Genomic DNA, 19,220 nt, shown 5'->3' with positions numbered 1-19,220 from the left:
TGATAGTCTTATGATATTTTGTGCTAGCGTCACGGTTAGTTGCGAGTGATATGCGCACGTAACGCAACATCTCGAGAGCTTTCCCAATATCAGCCTGGCAAGGAGTAGCTGATGTGTAACCATATGGTGGAACGTGAAATTTAAGGTTATAACTGCTTTTTGGGTCAAGTCCTATATCTCAAAGCGATGTCGTGTTCCTCGTATTCGAAAACAATAATTAGAAACCAATCATGTACTGATGAAGAGAGCAAGCAGTAAAACAAGAAACACTGTATTTAGTCGACCTTATTTAAAATATTAAATGACTGACAGAGTATCAGTACAATCACTTTCCAGAGTGACTCGCGCAGACACTCGGTGTTTATTTGACAAGCTGTTATTAACGGCAGTGGATGAGGCCCTGGCAAAGGCATTTATAGAAGAATAACTGAAAACATATCAAAACGCTTTATGTTTTTAAATAGACGCTTATATACTCGTGGTCATGACGGCCTCCGTTTATATAATGGAAGATTGTCAGCAGTCGTGAAACCCCATAAATTTACACTGTCTGTACGGAGTATCTCGGCAGTTGTGGATAGGAATGTGTGAAAGTGATATGAATAACCAGAACCTCACAATAAAGAAGCAACAGCTTGTTATGAACATGCAACGGAACTAATATTAGCTTACCTAAAACGGTCTCATTCGTTGGCTTCTCCGCCAAAGTTTCATTTGTTGAAGGCGGCTTACAAAAGCACACGGCAGGGACAATTAACATCAAGCTTACGCACAATTTCATCTTCACGAACTGTCGATCAAGCAGCAAAGGTTCCAGGAGTTTAACTAATCAAACAAAGATGCAAATCCCGAGGGCGAAGGCGAAACCATGACTGCATGGCACAGTTGCATGTTGACAACCCGGAAATGGTGACTAACGCACTTGTCACGTGCCGACCAGGGGCCGTAAAGGACCTTGAAACGAGCTAGATAGATAGATAGATAGATAGATAGATAGATAGATAGATAGATAGATAGATAGATAGATAGATAGATAGATAGATAGATAGATAGATAGATAGATAGATAGATAGATAGATTGGACAAGATGAAATTAAAAAGCTTATCACATAAGAACTCGCGGCGTTAGTGTAAGGGAACTAGACCGGTCAAAAGAAGCGCCTCATTGTACGAACAATCTGGATAGATAATACGCAAAGCTCGCCTTTGACATCTCTCAAGATCTACTGAAAGGTATTGCGGGAGGCTATGATGATAAACAGGGCATGCGTATTCAGTGACAGGCCTAATACAAGTCAGATAGAAGAGCAAAAGTTCCTCCGACTTTACTTGTGCACGCTTAAGCTGACGCAAAAAATACAGGCGCTTGTTGACTTTCTTTACAACCTAGCCATACACTGACCTTTAAAAACAAACTAAAACACTATTTTGGCATCTCTGATTTTGGCAAACCAATCTGCTAGTTTACTTTAGGAACCTGCTAGTGTGGTGTTGCGTCGGTGTAGATTGGAAACAAATGTTGTCAACAGTCGTTAAGCAGGTAATTTCATAGGTGGCCCAAGCTGTACGATTTGTGTTGACCCTTGTAACGTAAACACCAACGTCACGAGCATCAAGATAACTATTGTGTAATAGTGAAATATTTTATAAGGGTTTGTATAGGGAGAAGATTTTTCCCCATACAAACCCTTATAATCTCGTTGTTACACAACGGTCATCTTGATGCTCAAATTACGCGACGTAACACAAATCGTAGATCTTGGGCTACTTGTGGTAATTTGACCACCGTAACGAGATTCGACGTTTCGAGTGTTAACCCTTCGTCAAAACAAATCGACAACAGCTTTAAGGCTTCAGAAAGTAAGGCCAGTGATCGACCAAAAACAAAAAGGGAAACGAGAGGGAGCTCGAGAGAAATTCCCCGCACAATATATTTCTGATTTTGGCCGTCGTAGGCCCCACCACAGAGCTTGAAACAGGGCACTTTATTAAGGCAAAAAAGAGTTAAAAGGCATGTTGAGCCTGATAAAACATGCATATGAAAAGTATCCGTGCATAATAATTCTTCCGTTACAACATACGAACCTATCAGCCCTGCAGGAATTCACTATGGAGATCTGTGCCAGACGAGCTGAAAACGACTTAAGAGGTATGCAAAAACAGCATAGCCTCTAACAGTATCCAGTTGATCTCAGTAAGTTAAGTATAACTCGCTGTTAAGCCATGGCCACGATTAACACATTCCAAATAAGGCGAGGAGAAAAATGAGAGAAGAAACACTATCTTTCCGTCCTAGTACAGGGCAAGATTAGCCTGAGTATCAGGCCTTCCTAAGGGGAGGGGGGAAGGGGAGGGGGAGGGGGAGAAGAGGAGAGTTCCCCCTCTCCCCCCCCCTCCTGAAAAGCCTGATACTCAGGATAGGGCAAGATTGAAATGAGCTACACTGACTGTGTGACGCCACAAATACTTGAAGTTTTTAAATTATGGGATTTGTTAGTATATTTGGAAAGAGCATGACGAGAAATGCCTACTTACCAAAAATCAGCATCTTATTGCAATTTGGGGGCGAGATATTAGCTCTGTTATGCCCTGGTGACTCCATACAAATCCTAATTTTGTCTCGGTTCCAAACGTTTGGCCCCCAAATTGCAATAAGATGCTGATTTTTAGCATATAGGCATTTTTCGTGATCTTTCTGAATATACTAACAAATCCCATAATTTCATAAATTTAGTTTTTGTGACGTCATCACTTTAGAACTTAATTGTAATTGGAGATGTTATGTTTAGCCCTCCCTCCCGGGCAGTAAGTCGTAACAAACCACCCTCTGCACTTCCATCGTGTAGAAATATCTTTATTTCAATTCTGACTCATCTAAGTTATTTTCATTCCATTTATACTGACGCGATATATTCCAAAGAAAAATTTACGGCTGATGCACAAAGAACGCTAAACAGTTAGACTTGGGCACCGAAAAAAACTAGGTTGCGTTTATATTTCCACTACTCTATTTTTTTTACAACTATGCAACCATGTTTTGTACAAACGACTAGAGTGGGATTTTCAGAGTCCAGGAAAAATGAGTGCGAATGCAACTGCGTCATATTCTTTCAATTTGCTAGGGAGATAAGCAAATTAACTCTAAGAAAATGGACCAGTTTGCATTGAAACGCATATACACTAAGCGAAACGAAAATAATTCACAGAAAAACAAGCAAAAGGAAATTTCCAGCACCATAAGCTATTTCGAGTTGTCTTAAACCTCGTTATCACATCGAGGTCTGCTGCGCAGCTATTCATTTGGAAATGAATTTTCATTTCCACGCAAATAAAACTCACTTTTTTAATTAACGGTTTAGCACTGGGCCTCTCATGGACCCCAGGGCAGGGTTGTTCAAGAGCCGATTAACGCTAATCTACGATTAAACGTTAATCGAGGTTTTCATCTCCCTCTTTAAGACTGGTTTAAAGCCTAATTTCAAGGTAAAGGTAAAGAAACGTCTCAGCCAAAACTGAGGGGCAAAAATCTTTGGGAAGAATCTTTACTGATTAGTAATTAAATTCTAATCAAAGTTCACGTTAATCTAGGATTAGCTTAATCGGGCTTTGAACAACTGGGCTCAGATGAACACGCTTAAACACGAAGGCACAGTATGAAAGGGGCTAAGCTAACATTTGGACATCGCCCGAGTTTTGAGCGTGGAAGTATTATCTTAGATGCAAAACCTTGTATCACTTGAAAAAAGAAATAAAGCTCTTGCACGTTTTGAGACATATGCGGTGGAACGTTTTCAAACGCATTAGGTTTGAAAAAAGCCTCCAACAGCCTCAACTGAACGCTATTTCCAGTCAACCCGAATAATACGAATATGGTTGTTTGAAAACAATGTTACACTTGTAAACTTCGTATCAAAAGTATTATCTAAACGAACAATTTTTCCTAACAAGTAAGTTCATGTCTTTTCTTTTTACATGCATTTAGTTATGTCCTCATTTTATAAAGAAATTTACTCGCATCTTGTTCAGCGATTCTAATAGACATAAGACGAGTTGGCACTTTTCATCGACGGCATGGCCTCTTCAACGTTAGTTTCCAGTTTCCTGTAACCGCGCCTTCTGCTGCCATTGTCGTCCTTACCCTCTATTATGATTGCGATGATCTGTGGGAATAGAGAAAAATTCACATCAACACACATCAACAGCCATTGGATGAAAGCCTAACTAGACGGAATGTAAATTTTGTGGTTCAAGTTTATCCTTGGTTTACATTTTATCTTCCTATTGTTCTTAAGTATGGAATAAATGTGTTTAATGGCCTTGGCTCCAAGAGTCTCCTGTAGCTCAGTGGTAGAGCATCCGAACTAGTAATCAGACGGTCTTAGGTTCGACTCCTGATAGGAACACTCGAATTTTTTTTTCTGAGTATGCTTGTGTCACTCACTGAATTATCCATCATTCTCATTTATTCACTAGGGCCGGGTTGTTCGAAAGCCGATTAACGCTACTCCATGATTAGAAGTTAATCGGCGCTTTCAGCTCGCTCGTTTAAAATGGTTTTAAAGGCTAATTTCGAGTTAACAGTAAAGAAAAGTCTAAGTAAAAACTGAGGGCCAAAAATCTTTTCGAAGAATCTTTGTTGATCAGCAATCAAATTCGAGTCAAATTTTGCGTTGATCCAGGATTAGCTTCATCGGCCTTCGAACAACTGGGCCCAGGCTTACACATTTATTCCAACTTGACTTCTATTGTCTCAAATGGTGATGGTACTCTCAAGTAAGCCAGGTTGTCTTCTAGACTCAAACATTACATCTACATTGTTCGACAACTTTCATTTGCAAACGTTAAACAGCTGTACAGGGTCTCCAAATTCATGAACACCAAAGCAGTACATCAGAAATAAAAATTTTCAAATCAAAACTGAAAAAGCAACACTGGTATTCTAGCAGGGATGCAAAAGTTAGAATCCCTCTGTCCAGCTAACTAATATGTTGGTCACAGTACAATTTCATCTGCAACCGGACCCAATGGAACCACATTACAATCCACTGACTGTAATGTTGTACCCTTTTTCAGGAACAAATTTCCAGGACTTTGCCAGGCCTCAGAAAGTTATTGCCAGGACCAAATACGAACATTAAGTATTTTTAAGTTGTTGGGTCTTCCCATCTGGCTGCGTCTCAGTGTCTTTCACCAGCACTTTATTACATGTACATGTACTGACTTAGATTAACAGATTTCCAGGACCAGTGCGAACCCTGTACAATGTCCATGTGAGCAAAGCAATGCCATACAGTACACATACCTTCTGTCTGTTGTGATACACTACGTACGCAGCAAACACCATCACAATGGAGGTGAGAAAAAATGCGGCGAAATGGCTGGACGTGTGTTCGAGATCAGTACCACGGTAGACACTGGTGAGAAAACAAAACAAAACTTGCGATTAAAAGGATTTACTACCACAGACGATGCTCTGCTTACGTCCAAAGCACGCAACTTGCATGATTTCTACCACTTCGAAGTTAATGTATCAAAAGTACATCTAAATGCAGAAGCAACAAATGGTACAATACTATAGCCTTTGTACAGGCTCCCAAGTAGGGTATAAGGCAAAGAGCTCGGTCTGGGAGCAAGCACTCCCTTTCTTTGTGGTGCCCAGACCGAGTTCGGCTCACACCGCTTACTGATCTTTCTCTTTGTCCTATCCACTTGGGAGCCTGTTCGCAGGCTAGTATGTGCAATTAATAAAAGTAATACAAGAATGTAGTTTAGTTGCTATTAAGGAGCTGCTATCAGCTTTCAATATAAATGTAAACATAAAAAGTATAAATCACCTATCCTTCCTATAGTTCTGCTGTGAATACCCTCGATCATAGTTGTCATCATCAATGTCATCATCCTGGTTTTACAACAAAATAGATACAAAGGAACACTTGATCAGACAATGGCCAAATGGTCAAAGCATCAAACAAGATTTTCTTCAAAACATAATTTATGTAGCTGGACTTTTGAAAACGGGTCCACTCAAACCATGCCTTGTTGAGAGTGCAATTTTGAGACTCGTTTTTTGACACTGGGCAATATATAAAAAAGGTAGGGTCGCCTAGTCTTTTCTTTCCCTCTCCTCTATACATCTTCATTTCTTCTCATGTCGTGTGACTCTGAGCCTTCTCAGGGCCAAAACACTTGTTTTTCGGTTTTGTTGCACAAGAAGTGCTAAAATTGTCATTGATCAGCTTTTCATAAAACCAGATAGATACGCAAATTATCAAGGTTTAGTTTGCATAGCAATGTGGAGAAATCTGGTCCTCGCTGGTAATATAATATAGACAGAAAGATGGACGGGCAGATACACAGACAAATGGGCACAGCAAGGTCGTCAATTATACTGGGCTACAATTCATAAGGTCATCACAGTGAAAGAAAGTTATAACTACTGTAATTGCATAGTAAGATAAATTACATGAAAGTAAGCCCATTGCATTAGATATTTCTACCAACACTAACAACGCACAAGTACAAAGTTACAGCACATCGTACTTAACAATTATAGTTGTTCGAATAAGGGCCTGTTAGGAGGCTAGAACCCCTCTAGGAGAGTTACCCTCCCAGTGCCACATATAAAATGTTATTCATTGGTTAAATAATGATTACAATAATATTGTTAGATGTATAATTTGGGAAGCTTAAGAAGAAAGCAATGTAATCCATCCATGTTTAAAACGGTTCATACATGTATTCTTTTACATGTATAATCTTACACCTTCAAAAGGAACACGTTTGTACTTATTTATGAAAAACAAGATCACTGGACAACGAGATTCCACGATTTTGATTGGCTTAGTGGCTATGGGATATTAAACAACGTATGAGAAATAGCAGCGATTAAGTCGTCGTCTCATCTTTCTTGCGAAATGAAATCAGCAAATCTACATGTTACATGTAGCAATATTGGTTTTTATTCTACTCGTGCTTGTTGGAAATGGAATGATTATAGCCTGCTTGGCGCTGCTTCCCTCTTTGGCTGTCTATCATGTCATATCCAATACATGCTCATGGAATAATTGTTCAATAATTATTCAAACTGATAAATGTATACACTATGTGGAATAACTGATGTAAGGTTGCATGCACATGTACCTAACTGTACCTTATTGTTGTCTGTGGATTCGGCATTTTCATAGAGGGAAGACCTCGCATCATTGCCGTTTGAACCTTCAACGGGCTCAGGATGTGATTCAGCTCCCGTATGATCATCTTCATCAGAGCCAGATTTCTTGTGTGATGATGGTTTTTGATCATCAGGTTTAGATTTTGTCTCTTGTTCTTCATTCTCACTGGAATCTGCTTTTCCTTGAGCTGATGGTTTTGGATAATCAGGGTCAGATTTTAGCTCTTGTCCTTCACTGTCACTGGAATCTGCTTTTCCTCGAGATGACAATTTTGGCTCATCACGGTCAGATTTTGGTTCTTGTCCTTCGTTGTCACTGGAATCTGCTTTTCCTCGAGATGACGATTTTGGCTCATTAGGGTCAGAGTTTGGCTCTTGTCCTTCATTGTTACTGGAATCTGCTTTTCCTCGAGATGATGATTTTGGCTCATCAGGCTTAGATTTTGTCTCTTGTCCTTCATTGTCACTGAAATGTGCTTTTCCTCGAGATGACGATTTTTGGTCATCAGGGTCAGATTTTAGCTCTTGTCCTTCATTGGCACTGAAATCTGCTTTTCCTCGAGATGACGATTTTTGGTCATCAGGGTCAGATTTTAGCTCTTGTCCTTCATTGTCACTGAAATCTGCTTTTCCTCGAGATGACGATTTTTGGTCATCAGGGTCAGATTTTGGCTCTTGTCCTTCATTGTCACTGAAATCTGCTTTTCCTCGAGATGAAGATTTTGGCTCATCAGGGTTAGATTTTGTCTCTTGTCCTTCATTGTTACTGGAATCTGCTTTTCCTCGAGATGACAATTTTGGCTCATCAGGCTTAGATTTTGTCTCTTGTCCTTCATTCTCACTGGAATCTGCTTTTCCTCGAGATGATGATTTTGCCTCATCAGGGTCAGATTTTGTCTCTTGTCCTTCATTGTTACTGGAATCTGCTTTTCCTCGAGATGACGATTTTGGCTCATCAGGCTTAGATTTTGTCTCTTGTCCTTCATTCTCACTGGAATCTGCTTTTCCTCGAGATGATGATTTTGCCTCATCAGGGTCAGATTTTGTCTCTTGTTCTTCATTGTTACTGGAATCTGCTTTTCCTCGAGATGACGATTTTGGCTCATCAGGCTTAGATTTTGTCTCTTGTCCTTCATTCTCACTGGAATCTGCCTTTCCTTGAGCTGATGGTTTTGGATAATCAGGGTTAGATTTTGGCTCTTCTCCTTCACTGTCACTGGAATCTGCTTTTCCTCGAGATGACGATTTTGGCTCATCAGGGTTAGATTTTGTCTCTTGTTCTTGACTGTCACTGGAATTTGCTTTACCTCGAGATGACAATTTTGGCTCATCAGGGTTAGATTTTGGCTCTTGTCCTTCATTGTCGCTGGAATGTGCTTTTCCTCGAGGTGATGATTTTGGCTCATCAGGGTCAGATTTTGGCTCTTGTTCTTCACTGTCACTGGAATTTGCTTTTCCTCGAGATGACGATTTTAGCTCATCAGGGTCAGATTTTGGCTCTTGTCCTTCATTGTCGCTGGAATCTCCTTTTCCTCGAGATGAAGATTTTTGGTCACCAGGGTTAGATTTTGGCTCTTGTCCTTCATTGTCACTGGAATCTGCTTTTCCTGGAGATGACGATTTTTGGTCACCAGGGTTAGATTTTGGCTCTTGTCCTTCGTTGTCACTGGAATCTGCTTTTCCTGGAAATGACGATTTTGGCTCATTAGGGTTAGATTTTGGCTCTTGTCCTTCATTGTCACTGGAATTTGCTTTTCCTCGAGATGACGATTTTGACTCATCAGGGTTAGATTTGGGCTCTTGTCCTCCATTGTCACTGGAATCTGCTTTTCCTCGAGATGACGAGTTTTGGTCATCAGGGTCAGATTTTGGCTCTTGTCCTTCATTGTCACTGTAAACTGCTTTTCCACGAGATGACGGTTTTGGATAATCAGGGCCAGATTTTGGCTCCTGCCCTTCATCGTCTTCCACCTCCATGTGAACAGGCCCTAAGACATCCATGGATGAACAATTAAGTTAATTAATACATGCACAGATGATTTGTTTTGTATTGATATTGTAGTCACAAATACAGTTGTAGATGTAGCTACATGTTCATGTTCTACTGTACCTCTAACTATGGGCTTTGACCTTGAACAGCAAATTATAATACATGTACATGTAGGTACGGCAAGGTAAAGTAATGATGCAAATGAACATTAGCCCTAGTAAGGAAATGGGAGACTGCACAAAGTGAAGAAAAAATCATTCTACCTTGGCCAGATGGTAGCAAGTTGTGGGTGATTATGATGGTTACACACGAAACAACATAAAAAACACAAACACTATTTATGCACAGTACATGAAAGATACCCTGACCTCCCAACAACATTGATTCTTCAAAGATGATAAAAGTTACCTTTTCCACCGGTTTCGGGATCAACGTCCCGACGATGGAGCCGTGTATGACCAGTAAAGAAAGGATCTAAGGCCTGCGGAGACATTCCCTCAGGTTTAGCAGCATCTAACTTCTGTTTGGCCAATTTTCTTTTGGAAGGCTGATTCAGTGACTCTATATTTCTTCTAAAGATTCTATGTTCAGAGAAAAACGGTACTGGTTTCTCAGGCTGAATTCCATCTTTGACAAGCTTCCTATAGGTTTGAATTGTCTTCTGTACAGAATCATCTGCCAAGCAAAAAAGAACACCCAAGGAGGTTCACTATCAAAAAAGATACAATTGCAGCTAATAGCATAATTGAAGGGCTGGGAGCATAACCGACCAATGTCGAATTTCAGCCCGCTTTTCGATGTAGCTCGGATTTGTCCAAACTTTTGCATATGAACTGCAATTCGATTTAAAACCATTGTCCAGTATTTTTTCACGCCGCTTTGTGTTTCGTATTAATGCCACTGAGAAATTTTACCATCTTGTAAAGATATATCGGTAACATTATAGACACTGGATGACCAAAAGGACAATGCACTGAGTATTAAATACTTGTATTCAATATACACTCGTTGTCTTTGAAACACGGCACACGAAAGCGGTCTTTTTCGCGGGAGCAACGAAAAGAATGCTGTCACGCTTTTATTTGATTCTGTTACAAACTACTACGTACGTGACAGGAATGTCAGAAATGTAAACAGTCACATTCTCCAAGAGAAAATGTGTCCATTTCCTGGCGTAAAATCCAGCTTTGTCCCGTTTGTCGACATATCACTTTTGATAACGCAAAATACTAGCATTCTACACGATTAACAGGAAGACATGTAGCCATTTCAACGATTAACAACGATTAACGGCAGTTCTATTAAAAGGTACTATCTATTCTTTTCACGAGCAGTCGGTGTTAACCGTTGAAAATCTATGTTAATCGTACTTTTATTGAATCATTGCCTTGAAATTGTCAAGTTAATCGTTACATACCGAATTTCATACCTGGCAAACCACAACTAAGGCTTGCAAAACACCTTGCACATGGCGGGATTTGTCTCTGATGCTCCCGCGGGAGCGGGATAATCGAATTGAAAAATTCGCCACGGCACAGTCATCACTGCCAAGGAGGGATTCTTTGGACAACATTTCGACCAGTTCCTGTGAACTGCATTCGTCAATTTCATAACTTTTCAAAAGATCCATAGATGTCGTGCGTTTACAAACTTCACCAAACAAAAGCGAAACCAACTAGCCAGTACGATACGCAAGTTGTTTATCCAGACTGCCTTGATCTATTTTGGGCTTGTTACAACCCGCAAAAGCAAACCATGATATCATCTCAAACGTTACTTATAGAAACAACAACTGGTGCGACTAAACAGTGGACAGTGGAAACTTTTAGGCTACCGATAATTTGGAAAATGAGTCTGACGTGGAAAAAACCTGTAAAAAAATTGGCCTTCCAAGCGCGTTCACTTCCTGGCAAGCATCATTTCCCACATCAACATTGCATAAGGGGAAGGGGGGGAGGAAGAAGTAACTGTGGTAGAATTATGAAGGGAGAAACAGTAAGTGAGGGTTTTTTTGCCTGTCTGTGTTCGGTTGTCATTGCATAGGGGGAGGGGGTGGGAGGGAGAAGTAAGCAAGTGGTTTTTGTTCTGTTCGTGTTTGGTTTTCTCAAGGAGTTTTGTCCAGGATTGTAAACCCGCGAAATGCTTTCAAAGCCAGGGAGAGCCAAAATTCGGACAAATCCGAGCGAAATCGAACGCCGGGCTAAAATTCGACATAAGTTGGTTATGCTCTCAGACCTTCAATTAACAGTTATCAAGGTACATGTAGTTTTTATCATAATAATATCCGGATCATTATATGATGCAATTCCAGAGATTTGATTGGCTTTGCAGCCATGGTATAATTTTCCTGTATTACACCATGGCCGAGAAATAGCGACCATTAAATTGTCTTCTTGTTGTTCTTGCAAAGCAAAATCATCAAGATCTAGCAGTATTTCCTGATTGTTTTTTTAACAAAACACTCACGCTTGTTGGCTATCTATCATCTCATACCCAACACACACTTGTGGAATAATAAAATTGTTGTGAAATGAACATTGTCAGATGATGTGAAAAGCAAGTTCAAAAAGCAATACTTATTTGCCGTAATGAATTCAGCAAAAATGTGATGTTTCGTAGAGTTCTGATTTCTAACCAGGGGAATATATAAATTTAAAAAAATAATATGTACAAAGAAATGTATGGCATGTGGGCAGTGATACAGCTGTAGCCCACAGGCCATTGAAAATGTGGTCATAATAATGGGGTAGTTGGATTAACGAGGTTGTAAAACTAAGGCAATGACTGGAATTTCAATTCTTTCAGGGCACAAAAAAGTGCTTATTATAACAGGTGGTCATAAGGTGGGGTTCCACTGCAAATGTAATACAGGATGCTGCAGTGAAGTCAAGAAAAAGCTTTTACCAACCTAATGAGGGATCGTCAGATGGCTTGCATGACTTTTCACAGTTATCGCGTGTCTGGAAGTTGTTTGCATTGCCTTCGCATCCTCCATAAGTAAATTCTTCACAACTATTGGTATTACTGTTGAAATACCATCTGGGAAAGGCAGCACGACAAGGGCCAATGACAGGTGGCAGATTACAGCCTAATAGGCAACAAACAACCAAAATAATGACAAAACAAACTATGATGTACATAATCTGACCAGTCTGCAGACATTCATGGATTCAATTCCAGTCAAATGCTGTCTCTGTCTCATTCTTATGATTCAGTACATGTTGAATACTGCAACTTTCTCATTTATGAATGAGCTTGCTTACAATAAACATTTTACACCAATCTGCAGGATGCTTTCACTAAAAGTATGCTAGATGCGTACTATCATTGTTTGAACTTTATAAACAAATATTATTAATGGGCTTTTTCCTTGTACAATAGAACCCAGATAATAGTACCAAAAGGAACAAGCAATAGTGTCCCTAATTTTTATTATCCGGGTGTCTATATTAATTTTTTTTATGGTTTTATTGACAAAAAGCTCAGACAAAAGACACAATTTAAAAGCAACAAAACAATGTTTTATTCGGACACCTCGATATTACGGACAGTACACTTGGCCCCTGACAGACTGAAATCCATATAAAGCCTACATGTACTTCTCTAAAACAGAGACTTATTCCTGTCCCCTTGGTGTCCGTCATAGAGGTTCGTAACAACTGAAGAAACCTTATGCTCATTCAAGTAGTCTAGCACTAGAATTAATGTTTGCTCAGTGCTTCAAACTTGACTGACAATTAAATAATTTAAAATAGTCTGTGAGTTTCCTTTACACTGACATTTTCACTTAATATTTGATTTATACAATAGGCAGACAACCAGTGTCTGTAAAGCAAGGTTAACTTTGTATGAGAGCAAGTCACTCGGGTCACAGACAAACACAACTGTCGGTAATAAGTGGGTGTCTGTAAAGTGGGGTTTTACTGTCTGTACAATGTAAATACATGTACTGTAAGAGGGTGTCCATGATAAGTGGGTGTCTGTAAAGTGGGGTATCACTGTACATGTAGCTCTATGGCAAGGATATTTGACCCATATGTGGAAAGTCATGGGTTCAACTCCCATTGGGGACTTAAATATACTTTCAAGTTTATTGGGTCCATTGACTAAGCTGCTTAATAGTAACAGTATATTAATTTTACGAGCCGTGGCAATATTTAAGGCCGCTGAACAATTAGTTATTACATAATTCAGGCAGCATATGTAGGGATTGAGAAAAGTAAATTTTGTGCCCTGATGGTCATCTACCAGCCATTTTGGTTTAAATATTACAACATTTTCTTCAAATAACAGTCTGTTGTACATGTCTGTATGTGTGGTAGCTTTGTTAGAAACAACAACAGTCATGCCAACTGATGAGTTTAGGCTTTCAGGTTTGAATTCATCTACTCAGAATCAGGCATTGGGCACGAATGCAAATATGCAGACGCTCTTTGGCTAGTCATCATCGCACACTCCACCCCAAGTGTTTAAGGACTGGAGGACTAAGTGTGTGATGGGATAACGCCAAAGAATGTTTGCGTGGGAGGCTAGACTGTTACAGGCTGGCACACAAATCTCCAGCCATGTATGGTCGGAGCTTTGATTGCTGAATTTCTTTATATTATTTGGTAGCTTGCACTGTGAGTTTTGAACAGATTATTAACTGAATGGTACTCATTAAGCTTGCATGGTGAATTGTTTGGAAGTAGGTCATTGTTAATTTCTGGGTGAAAATTGGCCGGTCCTGGGCCAGTCTGAAATCTAGTTTTCCTTCCATGTTCTTCTTGTGTTAATACAGTTAAAGACCCCTTCAAATCACTAAAATTTGCTGTTGCGAGCCACAAGAATGACAAAGCACAACAATTAAGGTACAGTATGTTTACATTTTTTGTACACCTTGCTACATGTAATATTCCAGGCAATATTTCGCCATTAATATGAACCTATTCGGTATTCCCATACATTCCCTTCAACTATCAATGACTCTCACTTTGTTTGGGCTCCTGTGATGAAGGGTAAGCATAGCTCCAACGGGAATGCTTCATTTATAGCCATTTGATTTAAATGCCCATAAAAGAAATCTGAAAAGGTTTGCAGTAGGAACAAACACAATCCAAAAAAAGAAAGCGTTCTTTTGCCATGAAGCTTAAAGAGGAATAGTTTAAAAAAGCTGTATGTGTATTTGAATTGAATGACTCGATCGAACCTACATGTAGAAACTGTACAATGCATGGCAATTGTGTATTTCAAAATTTGATCAAGCTAGCAGATTTCAATAGCAACGTTTCTAAGTGAGACAACACTTTAACTTTCAACAAATTTATGGCAATACAAAAACAGAAGCCAAGGGATGAAATGCAGGAGTCGAAGACCCCATATTAAAGCAGTTCACCAATGGTACTAAGGCAGTAAGATGAAAATAATGATGCAAATTAAAATGTGGTAGTAATAAATATTATATATTATAACAATAAAAACACTAAGAGAATGAACTAATCCATAAAAAACTTTTTAACCAAGGGTTTAAAAGAATTCACACTTGTTGCCTCACAGAGAGGGAAGGGAGTTCCATGTTCCCACAACTCTATGAAAATAAGTATATTTAAGAATTATTCACTGAAGTGGAGGTAAATATCCACCACCTTCAACGACACTGAGGTGAATAATATTATTGTTTTAGTATACATGTATACCACACAAGCTGAATAACTAGGGGGCCAAAAATTACTTTATTTTTGACAGTATACCAACAAAAGGTGGGAAGTGATGTAAAGTATATGAAATGATTCATATATGAACTGCGGATGTACATGAAAGTGAGAAGTGATCACCGCAGTGAATTTTTCAATTTATGTAATTGGAAATTAGAAGCCTGAAAAAAAATTCAGGCTTCAACGGGATTCCAACCCGTGACCTCTACGTTACCGGTGCGATGCTCTATGAACTGAGCTACATGTATGAAGCCACACATTGGGAGCAAGGTCAATTGTGGGTTCCCATTTTCCCGTGAGAGGAGGGAAATGATGTAAAGTATATGAAATGATTCATATACATGTATGAACAGCGGATGTACATTAAAGTGAGAAGTGATCATCGCAGTGAATTTTCCAGTTTATTATTATACTGAATTTTTTTCAGGCTTCTAATTGCATAAATTGGAAAATTCACTACGATGATCACTTCTCACTTTCATGTACATCCGCAGTTCATATATGAATCATTTCATATACTTTACATCATTTCACTCATCTCACGGGAAAATGGCCTAAATTTTTTTCAGGTTTCTAATTTCCAATTGCATAAATTGGAAAATTCACTGCAATGATCACTTCGCACTTTCAAAAGGTGGGAAATTTTAAAATTTCACGCGCCACGCAGAAAGCAATTTCTTGTTGTACAAAGTTTCATCTCGCTTTCTTGCGAACAATTAAGGACGGTGCCTTCTAATAGGGAAGTATTTTTGCGCGGCTTATCACTATGCGGGAAAAGCAGATCTTAGTAGCGACTATTGAAATCAAAAAAGAAAATTGGGGGTAACCACGCATTTTTTAGAGGTAACTAAGCAACAATTATTCTAGCAGCAAAATACAAAGCAATGTATGGTGCTTTTTTTCCAAATTGAAGCTTTATAACAGCGCTCCAAGCTGTGACCATTTTGGTTGCCATGGCGAGTGAAAAAAAAAATTGGCGACTGAATTATCGGCGAAAGTCGCCATTTGGCGACCTAAGGATATCAGCTCAAAAGAATAAAGTTGACTTCACGTTGTATCGCTTTTTAACTGAATCATCGTTAAATTAAAGAAATATTACCACGCTTTTCTTCTGTGTAAATTCAATGATGAATCTGTTCCTCTTGCATGGCAAGACATGTGTACAGTTCTGGCATAAGGATTTGCGTATCGCAGCTTTGAATTCATTGAGCGGCCATTTTGAAAACTCAGGTGGGAGAAACTGGGGAGAGCCCAAACTACTTCCGGCGGGGGTTGACTTACACCCAGGCCACCCCGACAGAAACAGTTAAATTTTTGACACAAAAGATGGCAAGTCGTATGCTCTTGTAAGTTGCCTTTATTGCATTTTTTTTTTAAAATAAAAGCTGTTTTTATTATATTCATCAATAAAAATACTTTTGTTGGAGTAAATGTGTTTCATGAAGAAATATTAAATTTCCCGTGTGAAAAGTTAAGTCAGACACTTTTCACGCTGATCTGGCTACACGTAGCCTGCGAGAGAATTCAGTTTTATGGGCTCTAGTTTCACAAGCGTTGTGATTTGTAAAGCTAGTGCCGAAAAAACCGAATGCTCTCGCAGGATAGGCAACACGTGGAGTTGATGGTGCTGTGCACAATTACTAAAAATAGATAGACACCTTGGTGAATGACAAAGTTTACATGCAGTCAGCTCAAAGGCTTTGTATGAGCGGGATTTGTTTTGGATGTAAGAATTCAGCGAAAAATCGACGAAATCAGTGGTAAACGTGATTTTCTTGCAAAAATATCAATAAAAGCCGCTTCAAAGTTTTCGGCAACACCACTTTCCCGGCCCCCGAGACTTTCCCATACCACATTCTCATGCAGATATAGATAGATAAGAAAAAAAGGAGTTCTTTGTCTGAATCACAGCTGGAGGTCAAATGCCTGTGTAGTCTTTTATGCGCAGGGCTGCTTTCAATAAACTGATGTGAAATCCCCATTCGCGCATAGCTGGCTGTCATTTGCTTATTTCTATTGCTCTTGCTGAGGAAATAGTAATGAAGAATGACAGACTTCGAGAGAATATTTGAAAAAGTACCCGATTTATTCGCAAGCGGCGATCCGTCAGCAACCGAAAAAGTCATCAAGTTAAAGGGAGAACACGAGGAAATTCTCCATAAGAAAAGCATCTCGGAACTAACCTTCAACAACTATGAAGAAGATTCACTTGGAACAGCATTGATTCCGGATGATGAAAATCTTCCACGTGGTCTACCGACTACGGGCTCTTCAAGTTTCCGGGGACGGGAATTGTTTGTATAATTCTGCGTCAGTTTTAATGAAGGGAGATGAGTCGCTAAATGGAACTTTACGATTTCTGACTGCGATAAATGTATATTTTACATTCTCCTCTGAATACCTTGTGGTGGTAAATTCAAGTGTTAGCACTGCTTTTTCGTGATTAGAAAACCATATATAGATATTTATTAGGATAACTAAGAATAACTTGATACTGATATACGTCAACAATGAGTGGAAGTTACACTGTATTCGGGCAAGTTTCATTTAGCACGTAAAAACAGTATTTTTGTCATCAACTTTGAAGTAAGAAACATTTATTTAGGCCACGAGTATTGTTATTGTTATTGTTATTGTTGATTCAAGTTTTAATTTACATATGTGAGTGGTTTCAATGCCAATGATTTAGATGTTTCTTAGCAAGTAGACAGTACGAACAAATGTATATTCACGTAATCGTATCTGATCAGATTTGTTTCAATGATATCACTGCAAATACATGTTCCGGGTTTCAACATCCGACTTTGTAGTAAATTGTTCTGGTTACCTCTCATAAATGTCTTTGCCTGTTTTTGCCATCTTGTACTGCGTTTACAACCCGCAGGCAAGTAACAATGGAGTGTTAAAAACACGATTTATTTCCGTACACAACGTTCAGCAGTAGCTCCATCATGTAAGTAGCATGAAGTGTCTTGCGTTAATGAAACAACAATTTTTGGCGACCGAAATTTGCCATTGGCGACCATTTTAAAAATGAAGGTCGCCAAAAGGCGACTTATTGAAAAAATGAGCTTGGAGCGCTGTATTATCTCTGAAAAATGCATGGTTACCCCCAATTTTCTTTTTGGATACCAAAATCACTTGTTAAGCTCTGCTTTCTCCGCATAGTTTTAAAGCGCGCAAAAATACCTCTGTATTAGTAGGCACCACCCATAGGAAACCCGAGTATCTCGAGATGCGCAGAACGTATGCGCAGTAACAATAGTAGGCACCGTCCTTAAAACTTTTTGAGGTACCTGTTTAGTTACTAAGGTGTCATTTTCTTCAATTGTTGTGTGAAATTTGTTTTGATTTTGAAACCATGCTGCAAGACATTATAATTATAGTGCTCAGCAGTTTTCATAGACAAGGCATTGTAGTTTCATTTTTCACCTTAGAATATGAGGTTGTAAAGATTACAAAAACTTACCTTTTATTGCCGTCAAACTAAACTTTGTTGCCATTTTTGTATTTTTTTGTAACAGCTGCCTCGTTTATCTAAATAAATTCCTCTTTAGTACCCGTGGCGAAACGGGAAGCCATCTTGTTTCTCCTTGGTTGCTAGGAGGTGAATAGTACTTGGCTAATCACCTCCGAGCTAGCTAATCAGGAAGCGCGAAAGGCACTATTCACTTGTGTGGTATACACTTATTAAGAACATTCGTTCTTGCATATCTTATCTTTAGAGTTAACTTATCATTGTGTCTAAACGAATAGTGATTAGTTAGAACCTTGCGTAGATTTCTATTAGGACCTTATAGAAATGATACATAAGATCCTACATCAACATTAATTGTTCGGTGAATAGCTTTGTGTAAAAAAGTAACATCTGCTAACAATCGCTTTTTTCCCACTGATAACAAATTTAATTTCTTTAGGCGGTCAGCATTATATGCTACATGTACTAGCAGCCCTCAGTCTTTAAGATAAATTTGGTACATGCAGGCACATTGCAAATACAGGCACATTACAACAAAGGACGGACTTTCAAAATCATTTTTAAACATTTTAAAACGAAATATATAACCTACCTTGGTTAGCAAAAGGAACTGAAGCTGAATCACTTCCATTCGCCACCAACACAAATGAAATCAACCACAACAATTGCAAAGAGACCCAAATCTTCGAAACACATTGTGATCCAGGCCGCATGCTTGAGGAAACCCGGCTTTGGGAAGCCTTCCGTTAACAATATAGCTCTTTTTGAAGGCAAATAAGTAACCAAGGAGCGTCCTCTGAATATTTAATGATCAAAAGCAAGCGTTAAATGATTTTAGCACGCACAGACTTCGATGTCGAAACAAGCTATCCTTTTCATCTTGATGAC

General features: G+C 39.1%; 3 protein-coding genes and 1 long non-coding RNA gene across 8 annotated transcripts in view; 1 reads left to right on the top strand and 3 right to left on the bottom strand.

Moving 5' to 3' along the window:
• The window catches only part of LOC146479975 (uncharacterized), a 10,932-nt gene extending 10,015 nt beyond the window's left edge, over nucleotides 1-917 (bottom strand). For 2 of the 4 annotated variants that reach the window (XM_085110188.1, XM_085110190.1), the window contains exon 1: nucleotides 673-913. In XM_085110188.1, coding sequence (XP_084966314.1) covers nucleotides 673-781 — 109 coding nt within the window. In that variant the 5' untranslated portion in view covers nucleotides 782-913. Of the gene's footprint in view, nucleotides 1-672 lie in introns of all 4 variants that reach the window. The other 2 variants (XM_085110187.1, XM_085110189.1) reach the window with 2 other exon arrangements.
• Nucleotides 1-7,680, top strand: part of LOC146479974 (uncharacterized) — a 14,415-nt gene extending 6,735 nt beyond the window's left edge. The window contains exon 3 of one of the 2 annotated variants that reach the window (XR_014864809.1): nucleotides 7,537-7,680. This is a non-coding gene — a long non-coding RNA (uncharacterized LOC146479974). The other variant, XR_014864808.1, reaches the window with a different exon arrangement.
• LOC146479972 (uncharacterized) lies at nucleotides 2,839-19,220 on the bottom strand. Its single transcript, XM_085110192.1, has 9 exons — nucleotides 18,925-19,220; nucleotides 12,070-12,249; nucleotides 9,570-9,836; nucleotides 8,892-9,159; nucleotides 8,728-8,795; nucleotides 7,151-7,242; nucleotides 5,835-5,899; nucleotides 5,303-5,414; nucleotides 2,839-4,160 (listed from the first exon to the last, which is right to left on the bottom strand). Exons 1-9 carry the CDS (start codon nucleotides 19,043-19,045, stop codon nucleotides 4,032-4,034), a joined length of 1,302 nt encoding a protein of 433 aa, XP_084966318.1. The 5' UTR covers nucleotides 19,046-19,220; the 3' UTR covers nucleotides 2,839-4,031.
• LOC146479973 (uncharacterized) lies at nucleotides 7,704-8,682 on the bottom strand. The gene is made up of 3 exons (XM_085110182.1): nucleotides 8,670-8,682; nucleotides 7,815-8,628; nucleotides 7,704-7,728 (listed from the first exon to the last, which is right to left on the bottom strand). Exons 1-3 carry the CDS (start codon nucleotides 8,680-8,682, stop codon nucleotides 7,704-7,706), a joined length of 852 nt encoding a protein of 283 aa, XP_084966308.1.

This window comes from Pavona decussata, unplaced genomic scaffold (genome assembly GCF_977016875.1).
Source record: "Pavona decussata unplaced genomic scaffold, jaPavDecu1.1 SCAFFOLD_57, whole genome shotgun sequence".
Lineage (NCBI taxonomy): Eukaryota > Metazoa > Cnidaria > Anthozoa > Scleractinia > Agariciidae > Pavona > Pavona decussata.
Note: the sequence above shows the minus strand (reverse complement) of the source record. Positions and strands in the feature narration are given on the sequence as shown.